The following is a 19621-nucleotide window of genomic DNA, read 5'->3' on the forward strand; positions in this document are numbered from 1 at the left end:
GAGGCGGACGCCAGGGGGCGGCCTCGCGCTAGCCCTGCCGGGGCTGGTTTCCGGCCGCGCCTGCGCAGGAGGCCGCGGATCCGACCGGGGACCGCAGGTAGGCGCGGCGGGCGCGGAGGTGTGGCGGCGAGGCTGGCGGCGGAGCGCGGGGGAGCGGCGGGCGGGGGCGCGGAGTCCCGGCCGGACCCGCGAGAGCCAGGGGCTGCGGGGCCGGAGGGCGGCTGGGCTTCCTGCGGGGTCTGTCCCTGTCGGGCGGCCGCCTCGGCCCCTCCGCGTCGCGCCCCGCGGCCCAGCTGCACCTCGGCGCGGCGGACGGCCCGGCCCGGCCCGCCCTGGGCTTCGGCTCGTCCCTCCGGCGTTCGCTGTGCTCGGCTCCTTAGTGCCGCCGCCGCGCGCCGCCTGCAGGCGCGGGCCTCCGCGGTGGGGTAATCCTGGGCCGCGCGGTTCGTGAAGGCTCAGCCGGGGGACGAGCGGTCTGGTCTTCTGCATCCGTTTTGCCTTGACTGTAGCACCTTAAGGCTAAGTAAGCGTCCGAGACATTTAGAACAATTACTGTAATGTGCCTGTGTTCTGTTGGCAAGATGGGATTCCCTTCTAAATTACATTGGGTGGCACCCGTTCGTTTCTTCTCTGGGTGAATTGGATATTCCGTAAATCGGTGAAAACTAATTTTGTGCTATTCCTTTTCTTTCTTTTAAATGAGCTGTGAGTGTAGAGCAGTGGTTTCCACTTTTTTCCATTACCAGCTTGTAGCTATCAATGTCAGAAGTTCTTTGTGTCTCAACAGTGCCTGAATTTCTCCTGACCCAACTGGCCCCACAATCTTTATTCCTTGTGAACCAGCAACGGTCATTGTCATTTTGCTTATTTTTGGACCACGGAGTTCCTTCAGCCATACAGGCTACTCCAGAAACACGCCTTTAAAGGAGAAAGGCCCTTCAGGTGTTGGGGTGGGCCAGAGATTCCTTTAAGAAATGGGCAGTCTCAGGTCTACCCCCCACCCCCATGCAGTGAACGTGCTATGTTCAGTTCCGTCCCACACCTGAGGGTTGCAGGATTTATTTAGTTAGTTATAAGAAGATCTTTTTTATTTATTTGACAGAGAGAGACACAGCGAGAGAGGAAACACAAGCAGGAAAGTGGGAGAGGGAGAAGCAGACTCCCCACTGAGCAGGGAGCCCAATGTGGGCTCCTTGACCCCAGGACTCTGGCATCATGACCTGAGCGGAAGGCAGAGGCTTAAGCGACTGAGCCACCCAGGCGCCCCCCGGGTTGCAGGATTTAGAGGAATAAGGTGAGTTTAAGTCCAGAAAACTTGGCTCCTCCAACTGCAGTTTAGTTACCTTGGCTACGTCACTTCACCTCAGTTCTTTTATCTGTTAAATGGGAATAATAATTATACATGTCTCACAGAATTGGTGTGAGGTTGACACTGTGTGAAAGTTAGTTGAATTTTTGGGTGAGTTTTTTTCTGAGGATTCAGAAGTGGATCTGAGGGCTTAGGGATAATTGGAAGATTATTGAGGCATATAACTTCAGGGTCCACAAGAAATGCATTAAATGGGTAACTGTGGGGTGAGTGGGCGCCTCAAGTTGGTTAAGCACCTGCCTTTGGCTCAGGTCTTGATTCCAGGGTTCAGGGATCAAGCCCTGTATTGGGCTCCCTGCTCAGTGGGGAGCCTGTCCTCTCTCCCCCTGCTTGTGGTCTCTCTCTGTCAAATAAAATCTTAAAAAAAATAAAGGGGTCTAACTGGGCAATGATCTAATGTAGATTAGAAAAAATGAATTTCTAGAGTTCTGCAGAATTTCCTACCTGATGCTGGCAGCCTTTGTGTGGAAATGAAGGAAGTAGTATCCTTCCAAAAGAAAAAAAAACAGAAACAAAAACGATAGGCTTCAGGCCCTATACGACTGACTCTCCTACCTGTGGCAAGATAGGATCGGGGAAGGTCACAGCAAGGGGGTTGGAGAAGTAAAAAGATGGTGAACTCAGACTGGAGGAGGTGCTGGAAGCAAGCATCAGAGGACAGGCACATGAACAGAGAACAGATTCGGTAGGAGTGTGAAGGTGGCAGAGAGGAGTCCTGAGTGATACGGCGGGCAGTGCATTTTTACTGAGTGCCTGTTGTACACCAGCTGCTGAGGACCCAGGGATGCGCCAAGCAGGCAGGCAGTACCCTGGTTGCTTACAGTTGAGGAAGAAGGAATGCATATGCCAGAGCCTGGGCGTCTCACGGGGGTGACTTCAAGAACAGAGGGAAGCTCAGGGCCTAGAGTGCAGGGTGCAAGGATGCGTCTGGAGAGGTGGACAGAGGCTGGGGCTCAGAGAGCCTTAGAGGAGTTTGGACATTGCCCTGAGGACGGAGAAGGACGCTTAGTTGATTTTAAGCAAGGAGTGATCAGATTTGTGCTTTAGAAAGATCACCCTGTGTGCGCCAGCGAGACACTTCCCACACGTGTGGAAGGAGGTGTGTACAAAACTTGCTTTGCTGGTGATATAGTTAAACAAGTGAAAATGGCAAACTCGAGTTGGATGTACCCGCATGGATAAACCTCGTAAGCCTAATGTTGGGCTTTTTTTTTTTTTTTTAAAGATTTTATTTATTTATTTGACAGAGATCACAAGTAGGCAGAGAGGCAGGCAGAGAGAGAGAGGGAGAAGCAGGCTCCCTGCCAAGCAGAGAGCCCGATGCGGGCTCGATTCCAAGACCCTGGGATCACGACCTGAGCCGAAGGCAGAGGCTTTAACCCACTGAGCCACCCAGGCACCCCTAATGTTGGGCTTTTAAAAAAGCAGGTTATAAAGGATGGATACAGTACAGCTACTTGTATACAGTGTGTAAACATCGATATGTTATGCGTTGTTATTTATAGGCACATACTGGTGGTGAAAAGAAGAAGTATGTGTGGAAATTCTATACACCAGTGGTTCTTGGGCTTTAGCGTGCATCCGAATCCACTGGAAGACTTGTTAAAACAGAGATTTCTGGGCCTCACCTGAGAGTTTCTGGTTCAGGAGATTTGGAGAGAGGATTCCAGAACTCAGATTTCTCACAAGTTCTTAGACGCTGCTGCTGCAGGTCCTGGGACATCAGCTTGTGGATGGTGGTTCCTTCTTGGGAGGGAGCAGAATAGGACCCGGAGGGGTCCAGAGGGGCTTCAACTATATATATAATATTTTATTTCTTTATTCTTTATTTCTTTATTTTATTTCTTTATTTCTTTAAAAAAGATCTTTGTGATGCACCATTACTTGACAAAGCTGGAGGGGTGTTCATGATCTTACTTTTTAGTTTTTTCTGTGCTTGAAACATTTCAGGAAACAATAAAATTTCTATTTGCTGTGTGGAGAATGGACTGGAAAAGAGAAAGAAGTGGGAGTTCATACAGGAAGCTGTTGCAGAAACCCAGGTAAGAGATGCTGGAGACTTAGATCAGGGGTGGCAGGGGGAAGGGGAAAAGTGAGCAGAGCTGGGAGAGGTTTGGGTGAAAGAATTGACTGTGTGTGGTGATTGGTCTGTTTGGAGGTTTGGGGAGGGTGGAACCAAGTCGCCTGTTTTGTGACTTGAGCAAGTGGGCATTGTATGCTTGTGACAGTGAGGGAACCCTGGAGGAGAGGCATGCTGGAGACAGGACAGAGTTAAGTTCTGGACATCCCAGGCCTTGACAAACCAGCTGAGTGAAGTGTAGGAGAAATACCCAGGCCGCCGTAGAGATTTAGAGACCAGTGCCATCGCCATGCGCATGAGTGAGATTACACAGAGGGAAGGCGCAGGATGGAAGGATGGTCTGCAGCAGACCCAAAAGAATAGCATCACCCAGTGCGGGACTCAGCCAGCCTCTGCCTGCCACTTGCGTTTGTATGACCTGTGAGCTAAGAATGCTTTTTACCTTTTGAAACGCTGGGGGGAAAATCAGAAGAGAAATAATCTTATGTGACACATGAAAACTTTATGAAATTCAAATTTCATTGTCCATAAGTAAAGTTTTATTCAAACACAGCCACACTCATGGTTTCTGTAATGTAGGGGGCTGCTTTCACACCCAGGTGACAGACCTGAATGACAGTGACAGAGAGTTTGTGGCCTGTCATGGCTTTATACTGCCTCTTGGTGCCCCACAAGTCACGTGATGCAGTTGTCACTGGATTTCACCTTTTGCCCCTAAACCTAATATTTACTATCTGGCCCTTTACAGAAAAAAGTGCTGTTTCTTGACCTGAGGTCTAAGTTGAGACACACTCGGTCATTTCGAATGTTGTAGAAGAGAGATGGCAGTTGTTTTATTCATTTCTGTAAGAGCACCTTCTAAGAATCAGTACCAATAGAGGAAGCCCATGAGACCATGAGGGCTGAATGGGAAAATTCATCATAGTTTTAGTCAAAGTCCCTGAAGACAGGAGGGAATGGGCCAGAGAGAAAGACACAGGCCCGGAGTCTTTGTGGAAAGGTGAGCGAACAGCCATCACAACTCCAACAGGCACAGCTGGGAAGACTGAGGGGCAGGTGAGCAGGTGGCACTATGTCAAGAAAAGGTGGAGACTTGAGTGAGGCTGGAACAGTGCAGTAGAGCCAGGGTTTGCTGGACACCTTGTAATCACAGTGGGGATTTGCACAGCAGCATTTAAAAAAAATTAATTAGGAAGAACTACATGGGGTTGTGGAAGAATCCATTACTTCTGAAATGTCTTGCTCAGAGAAAGCAGTGTTGGTCTGCTGACCATTGCCATGCAGCCTCACTGGGACTGGGTCAGTGGAAGAACAGAGCAGTCGACTGCTGAGGGTCTGAACGCTGAAAACAGCAGATTTGTAGGGAAGGGGCAGACATTGTGTTTGGGAAGCATTTTTGTTATCTGTTCACGTTGAGATATAATTCACATACCATTAAGTTTGCTCTTTGAAGTGTACAGTTCATTGATTTTTAGTATACTCACAAGGTTGTGCAATCATCTCCATAATTCCAGAACATTTTCATCCAAAAAGAAATCCTGTGCCCATTAGCAGCCACTCCCCATTTCCCCTTTCACTCAGCCCCTAGCAGTCACTAACCTGCTTTCTGTCTGTATGGATGCGCCTGTACGGACATTTTATATAAATACAGTCCTACGATACAGGACCTCTTGTGTCTGCCTTATCTCACTTAGCATCAAGTTTTCGAGTTTCATCCATGTTACAACATGTATTAGTGCTTTATTTCTTTTTGTGGGTGATTAATATTCCATGTCTACTTATAGCAAATTTTATTTGTCCATATGTGGACTTTGGGTTATTTCTACTATTTGGCTTTTACGAGTAGTGCTACTGTGAACATTCATGTACTAGTGACTAGGGTTCATGCGAATGTACGTTGTCAGTTCCCTTGGGCATATACCGAGCAATGGATTTGTATGGGTAACTCTATAGTCAACCTTTCGAGGAACCTCCACACTCTTTTTTCTGCAGAGGCTGCATCATTTTATATTGCCACCAGCAATGTATAAGGGTTCCTATTTTCTCACATCTTCGTCAACACTCGTTCTTGCCTGACTCTGACGACAGCCGTCCTGGTGGGGATGAGGCGGGATCTCATTTTGGTTTTGATTTGCATTTTCCTGATGACTAATAAAGTCAACGTGCCTGTTGGCTATCTGCCTGTCTTTTCTAGACAAATGTCTGTTCAAGTCCTTTGCCCATTTCCAGATTGAGTTATTTGTCATTTTACTGTCGAGAAGAAGTAGTATTTTGAATTGTCCATTGGGACATTCTAGTAGAGATGTCAAGTTAGCGGGCCTGGGCTTTACACCGGGAGCTGTCAGCAGGTGGGGACAGGGATCCCGAGTCTGGATAAGAGCACCCAGGGCACCAGTGCAGAGGTCTGTCCAAGCCTCGGACACTCCAGCAGTCTACAGACAAAGGCAAGAAGAGCCACCAGAGTGCACCTTCCTGGGAACCAGGTAACAAAGGCATTTCAAGGACAAGGGAGTGATCAGCCATGCCAGATGCCACCAAGCCGTCAAGCCTGTGACTGAACTGACTGCTGTGTTCAGCAATAGCGAGGTCCTGGCGATTTGGTCAGTGTGGGTGGAATAGCCTTGGGTTCTAGAGGAAGAGGGGGAGTGTTGGAGAGAGTAAGCATAGATAGTCCTTAAAGCTTTAAAGTCTTTATAGCTGCAGTGTGGACTTAGGAGAAATGCTGTTTTCTGTGAACTTTGCACCTGGCTTGATGGGTGTGTTGTCCCAGCGCTGTGAATGGTGGGTGGGCTAGCTCCAGGAGAAGGTATGAAAGAGCTGTCTTCAGATTTTCTTCATGGCTGTCGCCTCTCGGGCCTCTGGTCTCCGTGCGAATCCTCGGAGAGGTGTTCTAGGACTGTTTCATCCAGGGATTTCCTCTCTGTTAGTCTCTATCCTTAAAAGCGCATCACAATATACAAGGATTAGATTTTTTGTTTCTTATTTATTGTCTCTCTCCTCCACTGGTTTCTCCCTAAGGTCCAAGAGGACAGGAACCATATCTGTGTATTTACTCACAGATCCCCAGGGCCTAGAGTGGGGTTGAGCATGTGGAAACGGCTTCATGAACATGGAGTGAATAAAGTGGTCGGCGTTTGGCGATGGAGGTTAAGGGAGGGGCGGGGGAGATGCGGACTCCGAACTCAGACCAACCGGCAGGGTGCCACGATGGCCGCCAGGCTGTCGGAGGACTTGTGCAGCTGCTGCTCCATCCTGGGGCTGGAGGGGGACGCCCAAACCCTAGCAGGGCCCCTGGAGACCATCTGAACTGTTGCCATTTGTCTCTGTGCAGAGTTGCAGTTTTCCTTCAGCAGACCTCCCTTTTGGTACTTCATGGCAGAGTGTTTTCAAACCCATGCCTGGGACCAACCGGGACACTGAGTGACCCAGGTGTCTGGGTGGAGGCCTGAGCTGGGAGAACGAAGGCACTCCTGGAAGGTAACCCTTCATGTCACAGTCGGTTCAGACACAGGAAGCACAGGGTCAGTTCTGTCACTGGTGTCCCCAACACATCCCAGTACTGACACTAAGAGAACACACCGTTATGCCCATCCTCCTAGTCAAAATACTGACACGCTTCCACTCTGGTTCACACATAGCTTCTGCCTCAGGCACCCTGAGCGTCAAGCACCTGACCTCCAGGGTCCTTCCAGCCCTCTCCCCTCCTAGCCCCTCTGCCACCGCACAACTTGGCAGGAATGCCCACCTCCACTGTGAGCTCAGAGCTGAGCTGCTGAGTGTCCAGCCTTCTCGGCGGTGCTTGGTGCGAGGATCACCTGCGCGTCATCCTCTCTCCGTCCTCACGACTGTTACTCCAGCTCGTGTGCTTCTCAGCTCGGACCCCACACGACTGCCAGAGCCCTTGACCCAGTCTCCCCACCACCATCTCTTCCACCCCGACACATCTGTCACACCTGCTGAAGAGTAGCCTTGCTTCTTAAAAATGTCAGGGAGTTTTCTAGTACCTTCCAGGGATTATCCCAATTCCTTAGCTGGTTCAGGAGGCTGTCAGCAGTCTTGCCCTCACGCCCACCGTATCTGATCTTGGCTGCTCTCCTCTGTCCATCTGTCCTGGCCCCACTGGACTAACAAGTGCAGCTTGCTTTCATTTTGCTCAGTCCTGTGGGAGGGACACAAAGTCAGACACACACAAACACCTTCCTCTGGTGGAGTCCAGACAAGCTGATAATAAGACACTGATTGTGCGAACAGCTGACACTGAGCATTTGGGATGAACCTAGTACTCGATACCTCCTTTAATCCTCCCAAGGACCCGAAGGCATGCAGGATCCTTGGGCGTAAGAGGACTGAGGGGCTGTGCCTTCTTTTAACCGCTTGTCACTCAGACACCTTCATGATTACTTCTTGTTTGGTGTCACATTGCAGGAACCTGCAGAGGATAGCAGCATGGACGGGAAAGCCCAGGACAGCAGCAGAGGCCTCCCCCGCAGAGCGGTGCCCCCAGCCGTGGGGCTGCTGCTCTCCATGGCTCTCATGAATGCTCTCCTCTACCTCTGCCTTGACTGGTTTTTCATCGCCCCTCCCCACTCCACTCCGGGCTCCACCCACTGTCCCCATGGACATTTCAGAATGGGACAGATGAAAAACTGTTCACCGTGGCTGTCCTGCGAGGAGCTGAGGACCGAAGTGAGGCAGCTGAAGCGTGTCGGGGAAGGAGCCGTGAAGAGAGTGAGTGCTGGGTTCCATCTGAGTGTTAATGGGGTGGCCTTTCAGGATGGCAGATTGGCATTATGTGTGAAGGGTCCTCAAAATATTTCTGCCTTTGAGCCCAGTGATCTCACATCTGGGACTTTATCCTAATCCAATGGTAGGAAAAAAGCTAAATGCATCAAGGAGTATTCTGCTTTGTTATTTATAGCAATAGAAAACCAGTAATAAAAACTATTGGATATAGTTAATTATGGGCTAGCCACTTGATAGAATATTCTGCAGCCATTAAGTGTGTTTAGGAACCCTGTGTAGCACCAGGAAAAAAATCTTAGGATAAGTGAAAAAAGAAAAATGCAAAACTGCATAATACATGATTTTCAACTGCAAAATTAATGTGCTTATGTAGAAAAATACAGAAACGATAGAAATTGTGCTATGGTAAAAAGATTATGGGCAGTTTTTTTTATTCTTATTTTTCAAGCCCTGGCATGGGATTATATTGACTTTTTAAAAGTTTTTTTATTAAAAAAAAAGTTTTTTATGTTAAAAAGAGAAACCAAAGGGGTGAATTCAGATGCCTCAAAAGCTGTTGTCTGTAGGCAACCAGTGTGTGCCAGCTGCACCTGGTCCCTTATTGGTTCTGTGGGAGCTAAGGCCCACTGATGCCTCTAGAGGCCAGAGAAGGATTGTTGCACAGAGTTCCTTTGTGAGGATGTATTGAATGACTGGCAGGAGGGAGAGAGGGAACAGAAAATGCATCCACATGGACAGCTGGCTTTTGTTTGGGGATACTCGTGCACCATGAATGTGGAAAGGAGACTTTTTGTTTTAAGATTTTATTTACTTTCCTGAGAGAATAGTGATAGCAAGAGAGATCACAAGTGGGGAGGAGAGGGAGAAGCAGGCTCCCCACTGAGCTGAGAGCCCAATGAGGAGCTGGGCTCGATCCCAGGACCCTGGGATCATGGGTAGACCCTTAAACAACTGAGCCACCCTGTCGCCCCAGAAAGGAGACATCTTGAAGGAAGAAGTCAGGGAAAAGGGAATGGAATTTATACAAAGTAAAACCATAGAACAAGGTAACTTTTTAAAAAAGATTTATTAAAAAAAAGATTTATTCATTCATTGTAGGTGCTGGAGCTGTGGCAATGAATAAAACAGAGCCTGTTGAAGCTTTCTAGTTGGGGGATGAGACAATGAATAAGAAATAGATGCTCAATAAAATATGTTAATGACATGTGCTGGGAAGACAGCAGGGCAAGGAAAGAGCCACGGCTCAGTACACTAGGTGGTCAGAATGATTTGAGAGTGAGCCCCGTGGATATCTGGGGAAAATATGTTCTAGTAAGAAATACGGGTACCAGCAGAGGCCTAAGATGGAACATGCCTGGTTGTTCAGGGACCTGGAATGAGTCAGTGTCACCAGGGCAGGATGAGAAGGGAAGTAGCACATAAAGTCAGAGGAAAGTCAAGTGGTGGCCAGGGCACGTGAGGCTTGGTGGGACCAGGAGAGTCATTGGAGCAATTTGAGTAGAGATAGAATGTGTTGTATGTGTGGAAAGGAGGCTGAGGTCTTGGTGAGGGTGGAAGACTGGCGAGGCCTTGCAGGGGAGAGATGGTCACAGCTGGATAAGGGTGTTAGCAGTGAACCTAGTAAGAAATCAATGGATTCTGGTCATGTCTTAAAGGTAGAGCCAGTAGGATTTCCTTTTTTTTTTTTTTTTTTTAAGATTTTATTTATTTGACAGATCACAAGTAGGCAGAGCAGCAGGCAGGGGGGTGGGAAGCAGGCTCCCCACAGAGCAGAGAGCCCGTGGCGGGGCTTGATCCCAGGACCCTGGGATCATGACCTGAGCCAAAGGCAGAGGCTTAACCCACTGAGCCACCCAGGTGCCCCCAGTAGGGTTTCCTAATAGATCAGTTCTGGGGTGTAAGCGAGGAAGAGGGTGACCACAAGGTTCTAGGTCCAGGCAACAAGAAGAATAGTGCCGTCATTACCTGAGCGGGGAAGAATGGAAAAACAGCTTTTGTGTGCATGAGGTGAACATGTTAAGGCTGTGAGTGAATGTGAAGGTTGGATATACAAGTCTAGCATTTGGGTCTGGGGCAGTGGGTGGGATTATATATCTGGGATGATGCTGAAAGCATTAGGATGTGAAGAACACACCAGGGGGGGATGTGGATAGAGAAGAGGACTTAGGCCCAGTTGATTTCTGTCTTCTTCATGAACTGGAGGGGCTTGCCGCCCACTTGTTTCCAGGTTACTGCTCAGGTCATTTTTGGACTTCTTTTTCAGAATTGCTCTTTACCTTGAAGGATATATTTTTGGGTAGGTAGCTTTTTTTTTTTTTTTAAACAATTTATTTATTTACTTGAGAGAGGAATAGCAGGGGGAGGAGCAGAGAGAGGGGGAGAGAGGCTTTTTTTAAAATTTTTTTATTTTAATAAACATATAATGTATTTTTATCCCCAGGGGTACAGGTCTGTGAATCGTCAGGTTTACACACTTCACAGCACTCATCATAGCCCATACCCTCCCCAATGTCCATTTCCCCACCACCCTCTCCCGTCCCCCCTCCCCCCAGCAACCCTCAGTCTGTTTCTTGAGATTGAATCTTTTATGGTTTGTCTCCCTCCCAATCCCATCTTTTCATTTTTTCTTTTCCTACCTCCCCCCAACCCCCCCGCATTGCATCTCCACTTCCTCATATCAAAGAGATCATATGATAGTTGTCTTTCTCCGATTGACTTATTTCGCTAAGCATGATACCCTCTAGTTCCATCCACATCGTCGCAAATGGCAAGATTTCATGTCTTTTGATGGCTGCATAGTATTCCATTGTGTATATATACCACATCTTCTTTATCCATTCATCTGTTGATGGACATCTAGGCTCTTTCCACAGTTTGGCTATTGTGGACATTGCTGCTATAAACATTCGGGTGCATGTGCCCCTTCGGAGCACCACGTTTGTATCTTTAGGATATATACCCAGTAGTGCAATTGCTGGGTCGTAGGGTAGCTCTATTTTCAGTTTTTTGAGGAACCTCCACACTGTTTTCCAGAGTGTTTGCACCAGCTTGCATTCCCACCAGCAGTGTAGGAGGGTTCCCGGGAGAGAGGCTTTTAAGCAGACTCCGTATCGAGTGTGGAGCCCAACACAGGGCTCAATCCCATGACCCTGAGATCATGATCTGAGTTAAAACCAAGAGTCCAATGCTTAACCTACTGCCCTATCCAGGCACCCCTTCAGTAGGTAGTTTTGATGGTGGCGAATTGTTATTGTTTGAGGACAGATTGGATTTGGGGGATGCCCTACAAATCATGCCCATGCGAATATGAGGTTTAAAAATGTGTATAATAACTCTGAGTAATGTAGTTTTGTTTATTAAAGTGAAATATGACTGTAAGGCAGGCCATTACATTGATTTTCTTTTGTCTTTGGTCGAAATTTGCCCTCAGGGCAAGAATATTTTGCACACTGGATATTTGCACCATCAGTGATGAGTCTTGTCTGTCCCCCCACCTTGAGCCCCGGGGCCCGGGACACATGGGGGTCCCAGCACAGGGCAGCCTCTTATTCCTCTGCATAGTCACTTATTGGAACAACTCCCTGCATGTAACGTGTTTCCCATCACTGGGACCAGCTCCTCCACGTAGGCAACACTCCACACCCTAAGCTGGAAGGCATACGCTTCCTCAGTAGGAATTTCTGTAACCAGAGTTCTTGGCATCCTGCTCTCTGACCACCTCCTCTCCCAGTGCCCTTGCTTCAGTAATTCCTCAGTTTATCGGGACCTGTGTGTTGATCCCATGGTGGTTGCACTGGGTCCCACACTGACCCAGCAGCAGGGACTCCGTGGCTGTTAGCCTCAAAGTCAGTCTTGTGCAAACACATGCAACAGCTTCTCTGTATCTCTCTACATCGTGCCTGTCTGGGGAGCCCCGAGCCTGGTTGACCCCAGCTGTGCATCTGCATTCGAGCAGTTGCCCTGGAGGTAGAGAGGTTCCACAGCCCTGTGGTTTCATACACGACCACAAACCTCAGCCCTGCTCTCACCACAGCCCAGCGGTCCTATCATGTTCCTTCCGAGACTTTTCCTTCCCCCTTGCCTTAGTTCATCGTCTTGTTGCATAAGTTGTTATGGAAACAGGAGCTTCCCAAACAAAATTTCTTCATCTTCAGTCACCTCACCTGTAAGCCCTCCAGCTCAGGTGTCATGACTTCTCATGATGTCTCTCCCGGAAGCTGTCCACGCTCGCCTGCACCCTCAGTCTTCCCCACTCTGAGGGTCATTCTGACTGGCACGCAGACACACACCCTTTCACATAGAAGTCCCTTTCCCCGATTCCCTCTTCCTCGGAAACTCTGTGCACGTTCTCTTTCCTCTGTAATGAAATTGCCAGAGCTCTGCCCCTACTTCTCCCCTCCCATTCACTTCTTGTCTTCTACCAGGATGGCTTCCAAACACCCTCCTGCACAGAAATTGCCCTTATCCAGAGACCTGCAAACCCTGGGTTGGTCATTTCTCTGTCTTCCTCTCACTTGATCTTTTCTGCAGCCTTTGATACAGTTGGCTCCTCTGTCCTTGTGACTCTGGCTCTCTGTGCTGCCACCTCTTTATAGTTTTCCTACTCCCTCACGGGCCATTCCTAATTATCCCCCTTGCTGCCTTCTGTCTCCTGTCTTGCCCCTAAGTCAGCAGTTCTCCACCAGAAGCAGTTTTGCTCCTAGGGGAGCATGTGGCCAATGCCTTCTTTCCCCAGACTCTATTTATGATTTGTGTTTGCGATTGCCTGGAGCAATCCCAATTTGACTGAAAGGCAGATTGACCCATTCTTTTTCTTTTTTTTTTCTTTAATTGTCTTTAATTGTAAAAGCAGTACATTCAATTCAAACTTACAGAAGGAGGTGAAGTACAAAGTAAACTCTTCCCTTCTACCTCTTGTCCTCCCCATCTCTGATCTTATTCTCTGAGGATAACAGTGGGAGATTTATCCCTTTTAGATTTTTTTTTCCAGTAAATTTTATTTCATGTGTATCTTTTTCTTTTTTTTTACATTTTAAAAATTAACATATAATGGGGGCGCCTGGGTGGCTCAGTGGGTTAAAGCCTCTGCCTTCGGCTCAGGTCATGATCCCAGGGTCCTGGGATCGAGCCCCATGTCGGGCTCTTTGCTAAGGAGGGAGCCTGCTTCCCCCCCCCCCCGCCTGCTTGTGATCTCTGTCTGTCAAATAAATAAATAAAATCTTTAAAAAATTTTTTTTCAAATATAATTAACACAGTATTATATTAGTTTTAGACATACAAGCAAAATGATTTTTTATTGCTATTTTTTAAAAATTTTACTTTATTATGTCATGTCACCATACAGTACATCATTAGTTTTTTTTTTTTTTTAAGATTTTATTTATTTATTTGACAGATCACAAGTAGGCAGAGAGGCAGGCAGAGAGAGAAGGGAGGAAGCAGGCTCCCCGCTGAGCAGAGAGCCCGATGCGGGGCTCGATCCCAGGACGTTGGGATCATGACCTGAGCTGAAGGCAGCGGCTCCAACCCACTGAGCCACCCAGGCGCCCCACATCATTAGTTTTTGATGTGGTGTTCCATGATTCATTGTTTGCTTGGAACACCCAGTGCTCCATGCAATCCTTAATGCCGTCCTTAATACCCACCACCAGGCTCACCCATCCCCCTATCCCTCTCCCCTCTAAAACCCTCAGTTTGTTTCCCAGAGTCCACAGTCTCTCATGGTTGCAAAATGACTTTTTAATAGAAATTATGATCCAGGGGCACCTGGGGGGCTCAGTGGGTTAAGCGTCTGCCTTTCAGCTCAGGTGATGATCTCAGGGGCCTGGGGTTGAGCCACACGCCACACATTGCATGTCGCTCCTGGGGCATCTGCTTCTTCCTCTCCCTCTGCCCTGCCCCCTCCACTTGTGCTCTGTCCCTCGCTTTCTCTTTCTCTCAAATGAATAAAATCTTTTAAAAATAATAAAAAGAAATTATAATCCATAGTGAAATTTCTCAATTTGGGGTTTTTGAAAAGGTCTTAAAAGATTTCTCTTTTAAATATTAAAGGTCAACTGTGGATACCTGGGTTTTTCCACTAGTTCCCTGTCAGATCCCAAAGAAATCTCACAGGTCTTTAACTTACCTCGATTTGATATATTTTTGAGTTCTTTTAAAAAGTGTTTTAAAATGTGAAATCATATACATTCATTCTGGAAAAGTTGGAAAATACTGAAAGGCATAAAGAAAAAAAATCACCTAGAATTTTATAATATGAAGAGAATATATGAAGAGAAACATTAGCCTGTTTCCTTTGATTTCCATGTAATTTTGTCTTGTTTTATGCAGTTAGAAAAATAACATAAAGGAAATTTTATATCCTTTTTCATTTGTGACATTACTGTTACCTGTGAAGATTCTGTGAAAACTCTGTCAATATATGCATTTTTGCTGACCACATCACACTCTTTTGAGTGATCTTGCCATTCTTGCCGTCCATTTTCTGATGGATGGGGAAGTTCCAGTTTATGATTATGTAAGTAGTGCCAGATTTTTATTCCTGAGCTTTTTATCTCTTTCAGATTTTTGCCTTATTAGATCTTGGATTTGATGTTACAGGCACTTGATAAATACTCCAAATTGGTTTCAAAAACCGTAAGCTATGTTTTAGCAGTGAGTAAGTAGCAGCACAGAGAAACAGCCCGCAGGCGGCAGATGCAGCCTGGGGCAGCCAGTCCTCCTTACCCTCACTTCTGAGCCTGTCTTCTCTTCCGCAGTCTTATGCCTTCCCTTTGGAGATTTAAGCAGGAGCTCAGAAGTTCTTCTTTACAATCCTTCCTGCAAGCCTTTCCTAGCTAGTAGAAATGGAGAGTCTAAGGCGTCCTGTTCAGGCACTTGGTGGGGGGTCTGGTCTAGAGTCTGCGGTGCACTTTTGCTTCTGCTCTTACAGCCGAAGGAATACAGAACCACACCCCACTTGAAAGTGTTGTCCTGGGGCGCCTGGGTGGCTCAGTTGGTTAAGCGGCTGCCTTCCGCTCAGGTCATGATTTCAGGGTCGTGGGATCGAGCCCTGCATGGGGCTCCCTGCTCAGCAGAGAGCCTGCTTCTCTCTCTCCCTCTGCCTGCTTACTTGTTCTCTCTCTCTGTCAAATAAATATATAAAATCTTTTTTTTAAGGTTTTATTTATTTGACAGACAGAGATCACAAGTAGGCAGAGAGGCAGGCAGAGAGAGAGAGGGGTAAGCAGGCTCCCTGCTGAGCAGAGAGTCCGATGTGGGCCTCTATCCTAGGACCCTGGGATCATGACCCGAGCCGAAGGCAGAGGCTTTAACCCACTAAGCCACCCAGGCACCCCAAATAAATAAAATGTTAAAAAAAAAATAAAAACAAAAACTCTTGTCCTGACTGAGAACGATACCTGTTTGTGATTTACTGTGCTACCGTTTTTTTTGTTTTTTGTTTTTTGTTTTTTTTTTTAGTATATGTGCTGCCAAAGCGAGCACTTACTGTGCTACCTTGAAGCTAAGCAGGTGGTGGTGTGATGTGCGATGGGCTGGCTGGGCTCGACTCACCACTTTTCTAGTCGTCTCCCCTCCCCCCCATCCATTTGTGCTGGAGGTGTTTGGAGCTTCCGGTCAGTTTGCCACTCCATGCCTTTATCCTACAGGCCCCTCTCCCAGGGATGCACTTCCCATTCTCCACATCCACCGGGCCAGCCCCAGTCATCCTCTAGACCAACTCCCAGGAGCCTGCCGGCACCCTCACCCGCGTCCATCCCGGGCCTACCCTGCCTTCTGCACTGGGTGCCCGTGTTTGCTCATCAGTGAGCCTTCCTAACCAGAATGAGTGCTTCTCCGGGACTGGGTCTGTGTCTCCCCGTTTCTGCATTCTCTGTACCACCTCTGGCGCTCGTTGGGGGTTTCCGGCTCTCTGACACAGGTGACGGTTTTCGGGGTTGATGCTCTCTGTGGCTTTGTTTCAGGTCTTTCTGTCTGAGTGGAAGGAGCGCAAAGTGGCGCTCTCACGGCTCTCCAGGCTGGAGATGAAAGAGGATTTCCTGCACGGGCTAGAGATGCTGAAAGGTCTGCAGAGTAAACACGTGGTCACCCTGCTCGGCTTCTGTGAGGACGACAACACTATCCTTACCGAATATCACCCCTTGGGCTCCTTGAGCAATCTGGAAGCAACTCTGAACCTTTCCAAGTACCAGAACGTGAACACGTGGCAGCGCAGGCTGCAGCTGGCCGTGGACTACGTCAGCATCATCAACTACTTGCACCACAGCCCCCTGGGCACACGCGTCATGTGCGACTCCAACGACCTGCCCAAGACGCTGTCACAGTATCTGCTGACCAGTAACTTCAGCCTCGTGGTGAACGACCTGGACGCCTTGCCCCTGGTGAACCACAGCTCCGGGATGTTGGTGAAGTGTGGCCACCGGGAGCTGCATGGGGACTTCGTGGCTCCAGAGCAGCTGTGGCCCTATGGGGAAGACACGCCTTTTGACGATGACCTCATGCCCTCCTATGACGAGAAGATCGACATCTGGAAGATTCCAGACGTCTCTAGCTTCCTTTTGGGGCATGTTGAAGGGAGCGATATGGTCCGGTTTCATTTGTTTGATATTCATAAAGCCTGTAAGAGCCAGACGCCTGCAGAACGACCGACGGCTCAGGATATTCTAGACACTTACAAGAAGGTTTTGAATTTACTCAGAGATACCATGGTGTCCCAGACAAGAGAAATGCTCTAGAAACCCATCCTGTCAGTGAAGGATGGGCTTTAGGGAACAAATGGAAGAGTTGCAGCAAGTCTTGCTCTGATGGTGAGGTTTTTGCTGTTCAGCTGTGTGGTCCTTCCTCTGCGTCCACGTGCACGTGTGAGTGGTGTTCACGCGCCGGGGACCCGGGCAGAAGTTTGCTGCAGGCACACGGGGTTTGGCTGAAGTCCGGTCTCCCTCTCTCATGCTGATCACTCCCAGCAGAAGACGAGAGAAGCAGGAATCTAGCCACAGCTGAAGGAAGTAACAAAAATTAGCCACAAAGAGGCTTCCCTTGCCCTAATTACTGAATCTGGAGGCGTGTAAGAAATGTATATAGAAAAGGTTTTTAAATGGCAGGATATGAAAGAAACATGCAGTAGTTTTCCAAAGAACTGTTTTCCTCATGTTTTTAGGTGGTGGTCGGCATGACCAGACATAATTCAGCTCCCAAATTCAGGATCACAGGAGTATTTGCGATGTTTCACATGGTGTTGATGAGGCCGTCTTTAGTATTTTAAATGATTGTTTAAATGTTTATTTTAATGAATGTGAAATTCTTATGCCATCCTCTTTCCAAAAACCTGAAGGAGAACTGTGATAGCAGGCTCCTTGAAGTTTTGAATGGACAAGGAATATTTAGGACAGCAAGTATGAGGGAAATTATATCCGTGTTCCTGCCTTGGATGGTGCTTATGAAATTCCTGTTTACCTTCCAGCTCAGTTTTCTCTGTCCAAAGTTAATTATTAGAACAATTTATATAAAAAATATCACTCATTACTGGAAAGTGTCAAACCCTTCCACTTAAGTTGCATGACAGAATCCTTTAGAAAGTTCTTTCTTGGTCACTATCGTCCTTATTTGCAGAGGATGATGGATTTGGTGTGTATTAATTACCACCAATAAGGTGGTTAAAGCTGACATTGAGGGGCAGAGATACCCGGCAATATAGACGCTGCCTTCCCTCGAACTTGCGCAGGTGTTGGAATCACCAGAAGCAGGAGCTGGGTCCCACCCCAGAGGCTCTGACTCAGTAGGTCTGGGACAGAATTTGAAACTTTGCATTTCTGACTGGTGCTGCTGGTCTTGGGACTACATTTTGAGAGCCACTGTCCTTAACTGTTAGGGAGGGTACCACAAACAGTAGGATAGGGCAGCAAAATTAGTATTATGTCCTAGTCTACCACTTTTGGGGCTGATTGGGTCATATGGCTGATCAGAGAATATAATTCCCTAGAGTATTTTAACTGTCAGTTTTTGCTATTAAAAACTCTCCCACAGCAGTCAGGATGCTGGAATCAAGAGGGTGGACAATAACGAGGGTTGTCGAGGATGTGGAGAATTGGAACACTCTGGTAGAAATGTCTTCTGGTGCAGTTGCTTTGGGAAACCATCTGGCACTTCCTCAAAAAGTTAAAAAATACAGCCCGGTGGTGGGTATTATGGAGGGCACGTATTGCATGGAGCACTGGGTGCGGTGCATAAACAATGAATTCTGGAACACTGAAAAGAAATTTAAAAAATAAATAAAAATTAAAAAATAAAAGTTAAAGATAGAATTGCCATGACCCAGGAATTCACTCCAAGTATTCACCCAAGACAGCTGAAAACATGTCTACAAAAATCCTTGGACATGAACATTCATAGCAACATTCATAATAGTCGAAAAATGGAAATAACCCAAATGTTCATCATCCGGTGAATGCATAAAGAAAATGTGGTATATCCATACAATAAGGTATTACTGAGCCGTAAAGCAGAATGAAGTACTGATACATGCTTGCTCCCACATGGACGAAGTTTGGGAACATTCTAATTGAAGGAAGCCAGTCACAAAGGACCACATGTTGTATGCTTCCATTTCTAGGAAATGTCCAGAACAGACAAATGCATACAAATAGAAAGTAGATTAGTGGTTGCCAGGGGCTGGCAGGGGGTCAGGGGGGACGAATGGGGAGTACTTGCTAATGAGTACAGAGTTTCTTTTGGGGGCGATGAAAAGGTTTTGAAATTATATAGTGACGGTTGTAGAACTCTGAATATATTAAGTAACTGAATTGTATAAAAGGACAAATTTTATGGTATGTGAATTTATATCTCAATAAAGCTGAGGGGAAAAAACCCATGTCTGTGCTAAGGCTGTGTATTCCTTATGACTCTTTTCACTTGATGTAGGTGGTTATTGTGTAGAGTTATTGGTTGCATTTCCCTATTCAGGATATAATTCTTGTTTGAGGGTTTTTCTTAGCTTTTGGACTTTGCATTGGAGCAAAACCGTCAGTTTAAATAAATTTGTTTTGAAATATTTTGAAATATTGACAGTAGAGCTAAAATAAACAGCATGGTGTGGGGAAGGGAGACTGTGTTAGGGCCAGAAGACCAGGGTTCTAATCCCAGCCCTGCCTCCGATTCATTGTGTGCCCTCAGACTACCTGATTTCTAAAATGAGAGTCGGTGGGCGCCTTTTCCTCCACTGTGCTTCTCTTATGTTCTCTCGGATGCTTCATCATGCCGGGGCCAGATGCCAACCAGAACCTGGTCTGTCACGGTTCAGTCATTAGCTTGTGCTCAGACATAATTCAGTACCCAAAGAACTGCAAAATCCTAAGAGCAAGCCTAGCTAAAGCCTGGATGGGAGTTCATGGCCCAGTCAGCTTGCTGCCTGGCGCTCCACAGAAGTGTGACCA

The 19621-nt window shown here is 47.3% G+C and overlaps 1 protein-coding gene across 3 annotated transcripts; it reads left to right on the forward strand.

Moving 5' to 3' along the window:
• The first annotated feature begins 74 nt into the window (after positions 1-74).
• Positions 75-19059, forward strand: POMK (protein O-mannose kinase). 3 transcript variants are annotated; one of them, XM_080796949.1, is made up of 6 exons: positions 163-523; positions 1103-1294; positions 3320-3411; positions 6781-6926; positions 7875-8177; positions 16157-19059. In XM_080796949.1, the coding sequence occupies exons 5-6, from the start codon at positions 7896-7898 to the stop codon at positions 16925-16927; spliced, it is 1053 nt and encodes a 350-aa protein (XP_080653075.1). In that variant the 5' UTR covers positions 163-523; positions 1103-1294; positions 3320-3411; positions 6781-6926; positions 7875-7895; the 3' UTR covers positions 16928-19059. The 3 variants fall into 3 exon arrangements, with proteins under 3 accessions (XP_080653076.1, XP_080653075.1, XP_080653077.1); XM_080796950.1 differs by lacking the exons at positions 163-523; positions 1103-1294 and adding an exon at positions 75-97; XM_080796951.1 differs by lacking the exon at positions 1103-1294 and having other exon boundaries at positions 222-523.
• The last annotated feature ends 562 nt before the right edge of the window (positions 19060-19621 follow it).

The sequence above is a fragment of the Martes martes genome (genome assembly GCF_963455335.1).
Source record: "Martes martes genome assembly, chromosome: 2".
NCBI classification, from domain to species: Eukaryota; Metazoa; Chordata; class Mammalia; order Carnivora; family Mustelidae; genus Martes; species Martes martes.

Excerpts from the sequence above, each read along its gene's own strand:
- POMK (XM_080796950.1), top strand. The coding sequence starts at position 7,896 with ATGGACGGGAAAGCCCAGGACAGCAGCAGAGGCCTCCCCCGCAGAGCG. Across the intron at positions 8,178-16,156 it reads GGGAAGGAGCCGTGAAGAGA|GTCTTTCTGTCTGAGTGGAA; the intron begins GTGAGTGCTGGG and ends GCTTTGTTTCAG.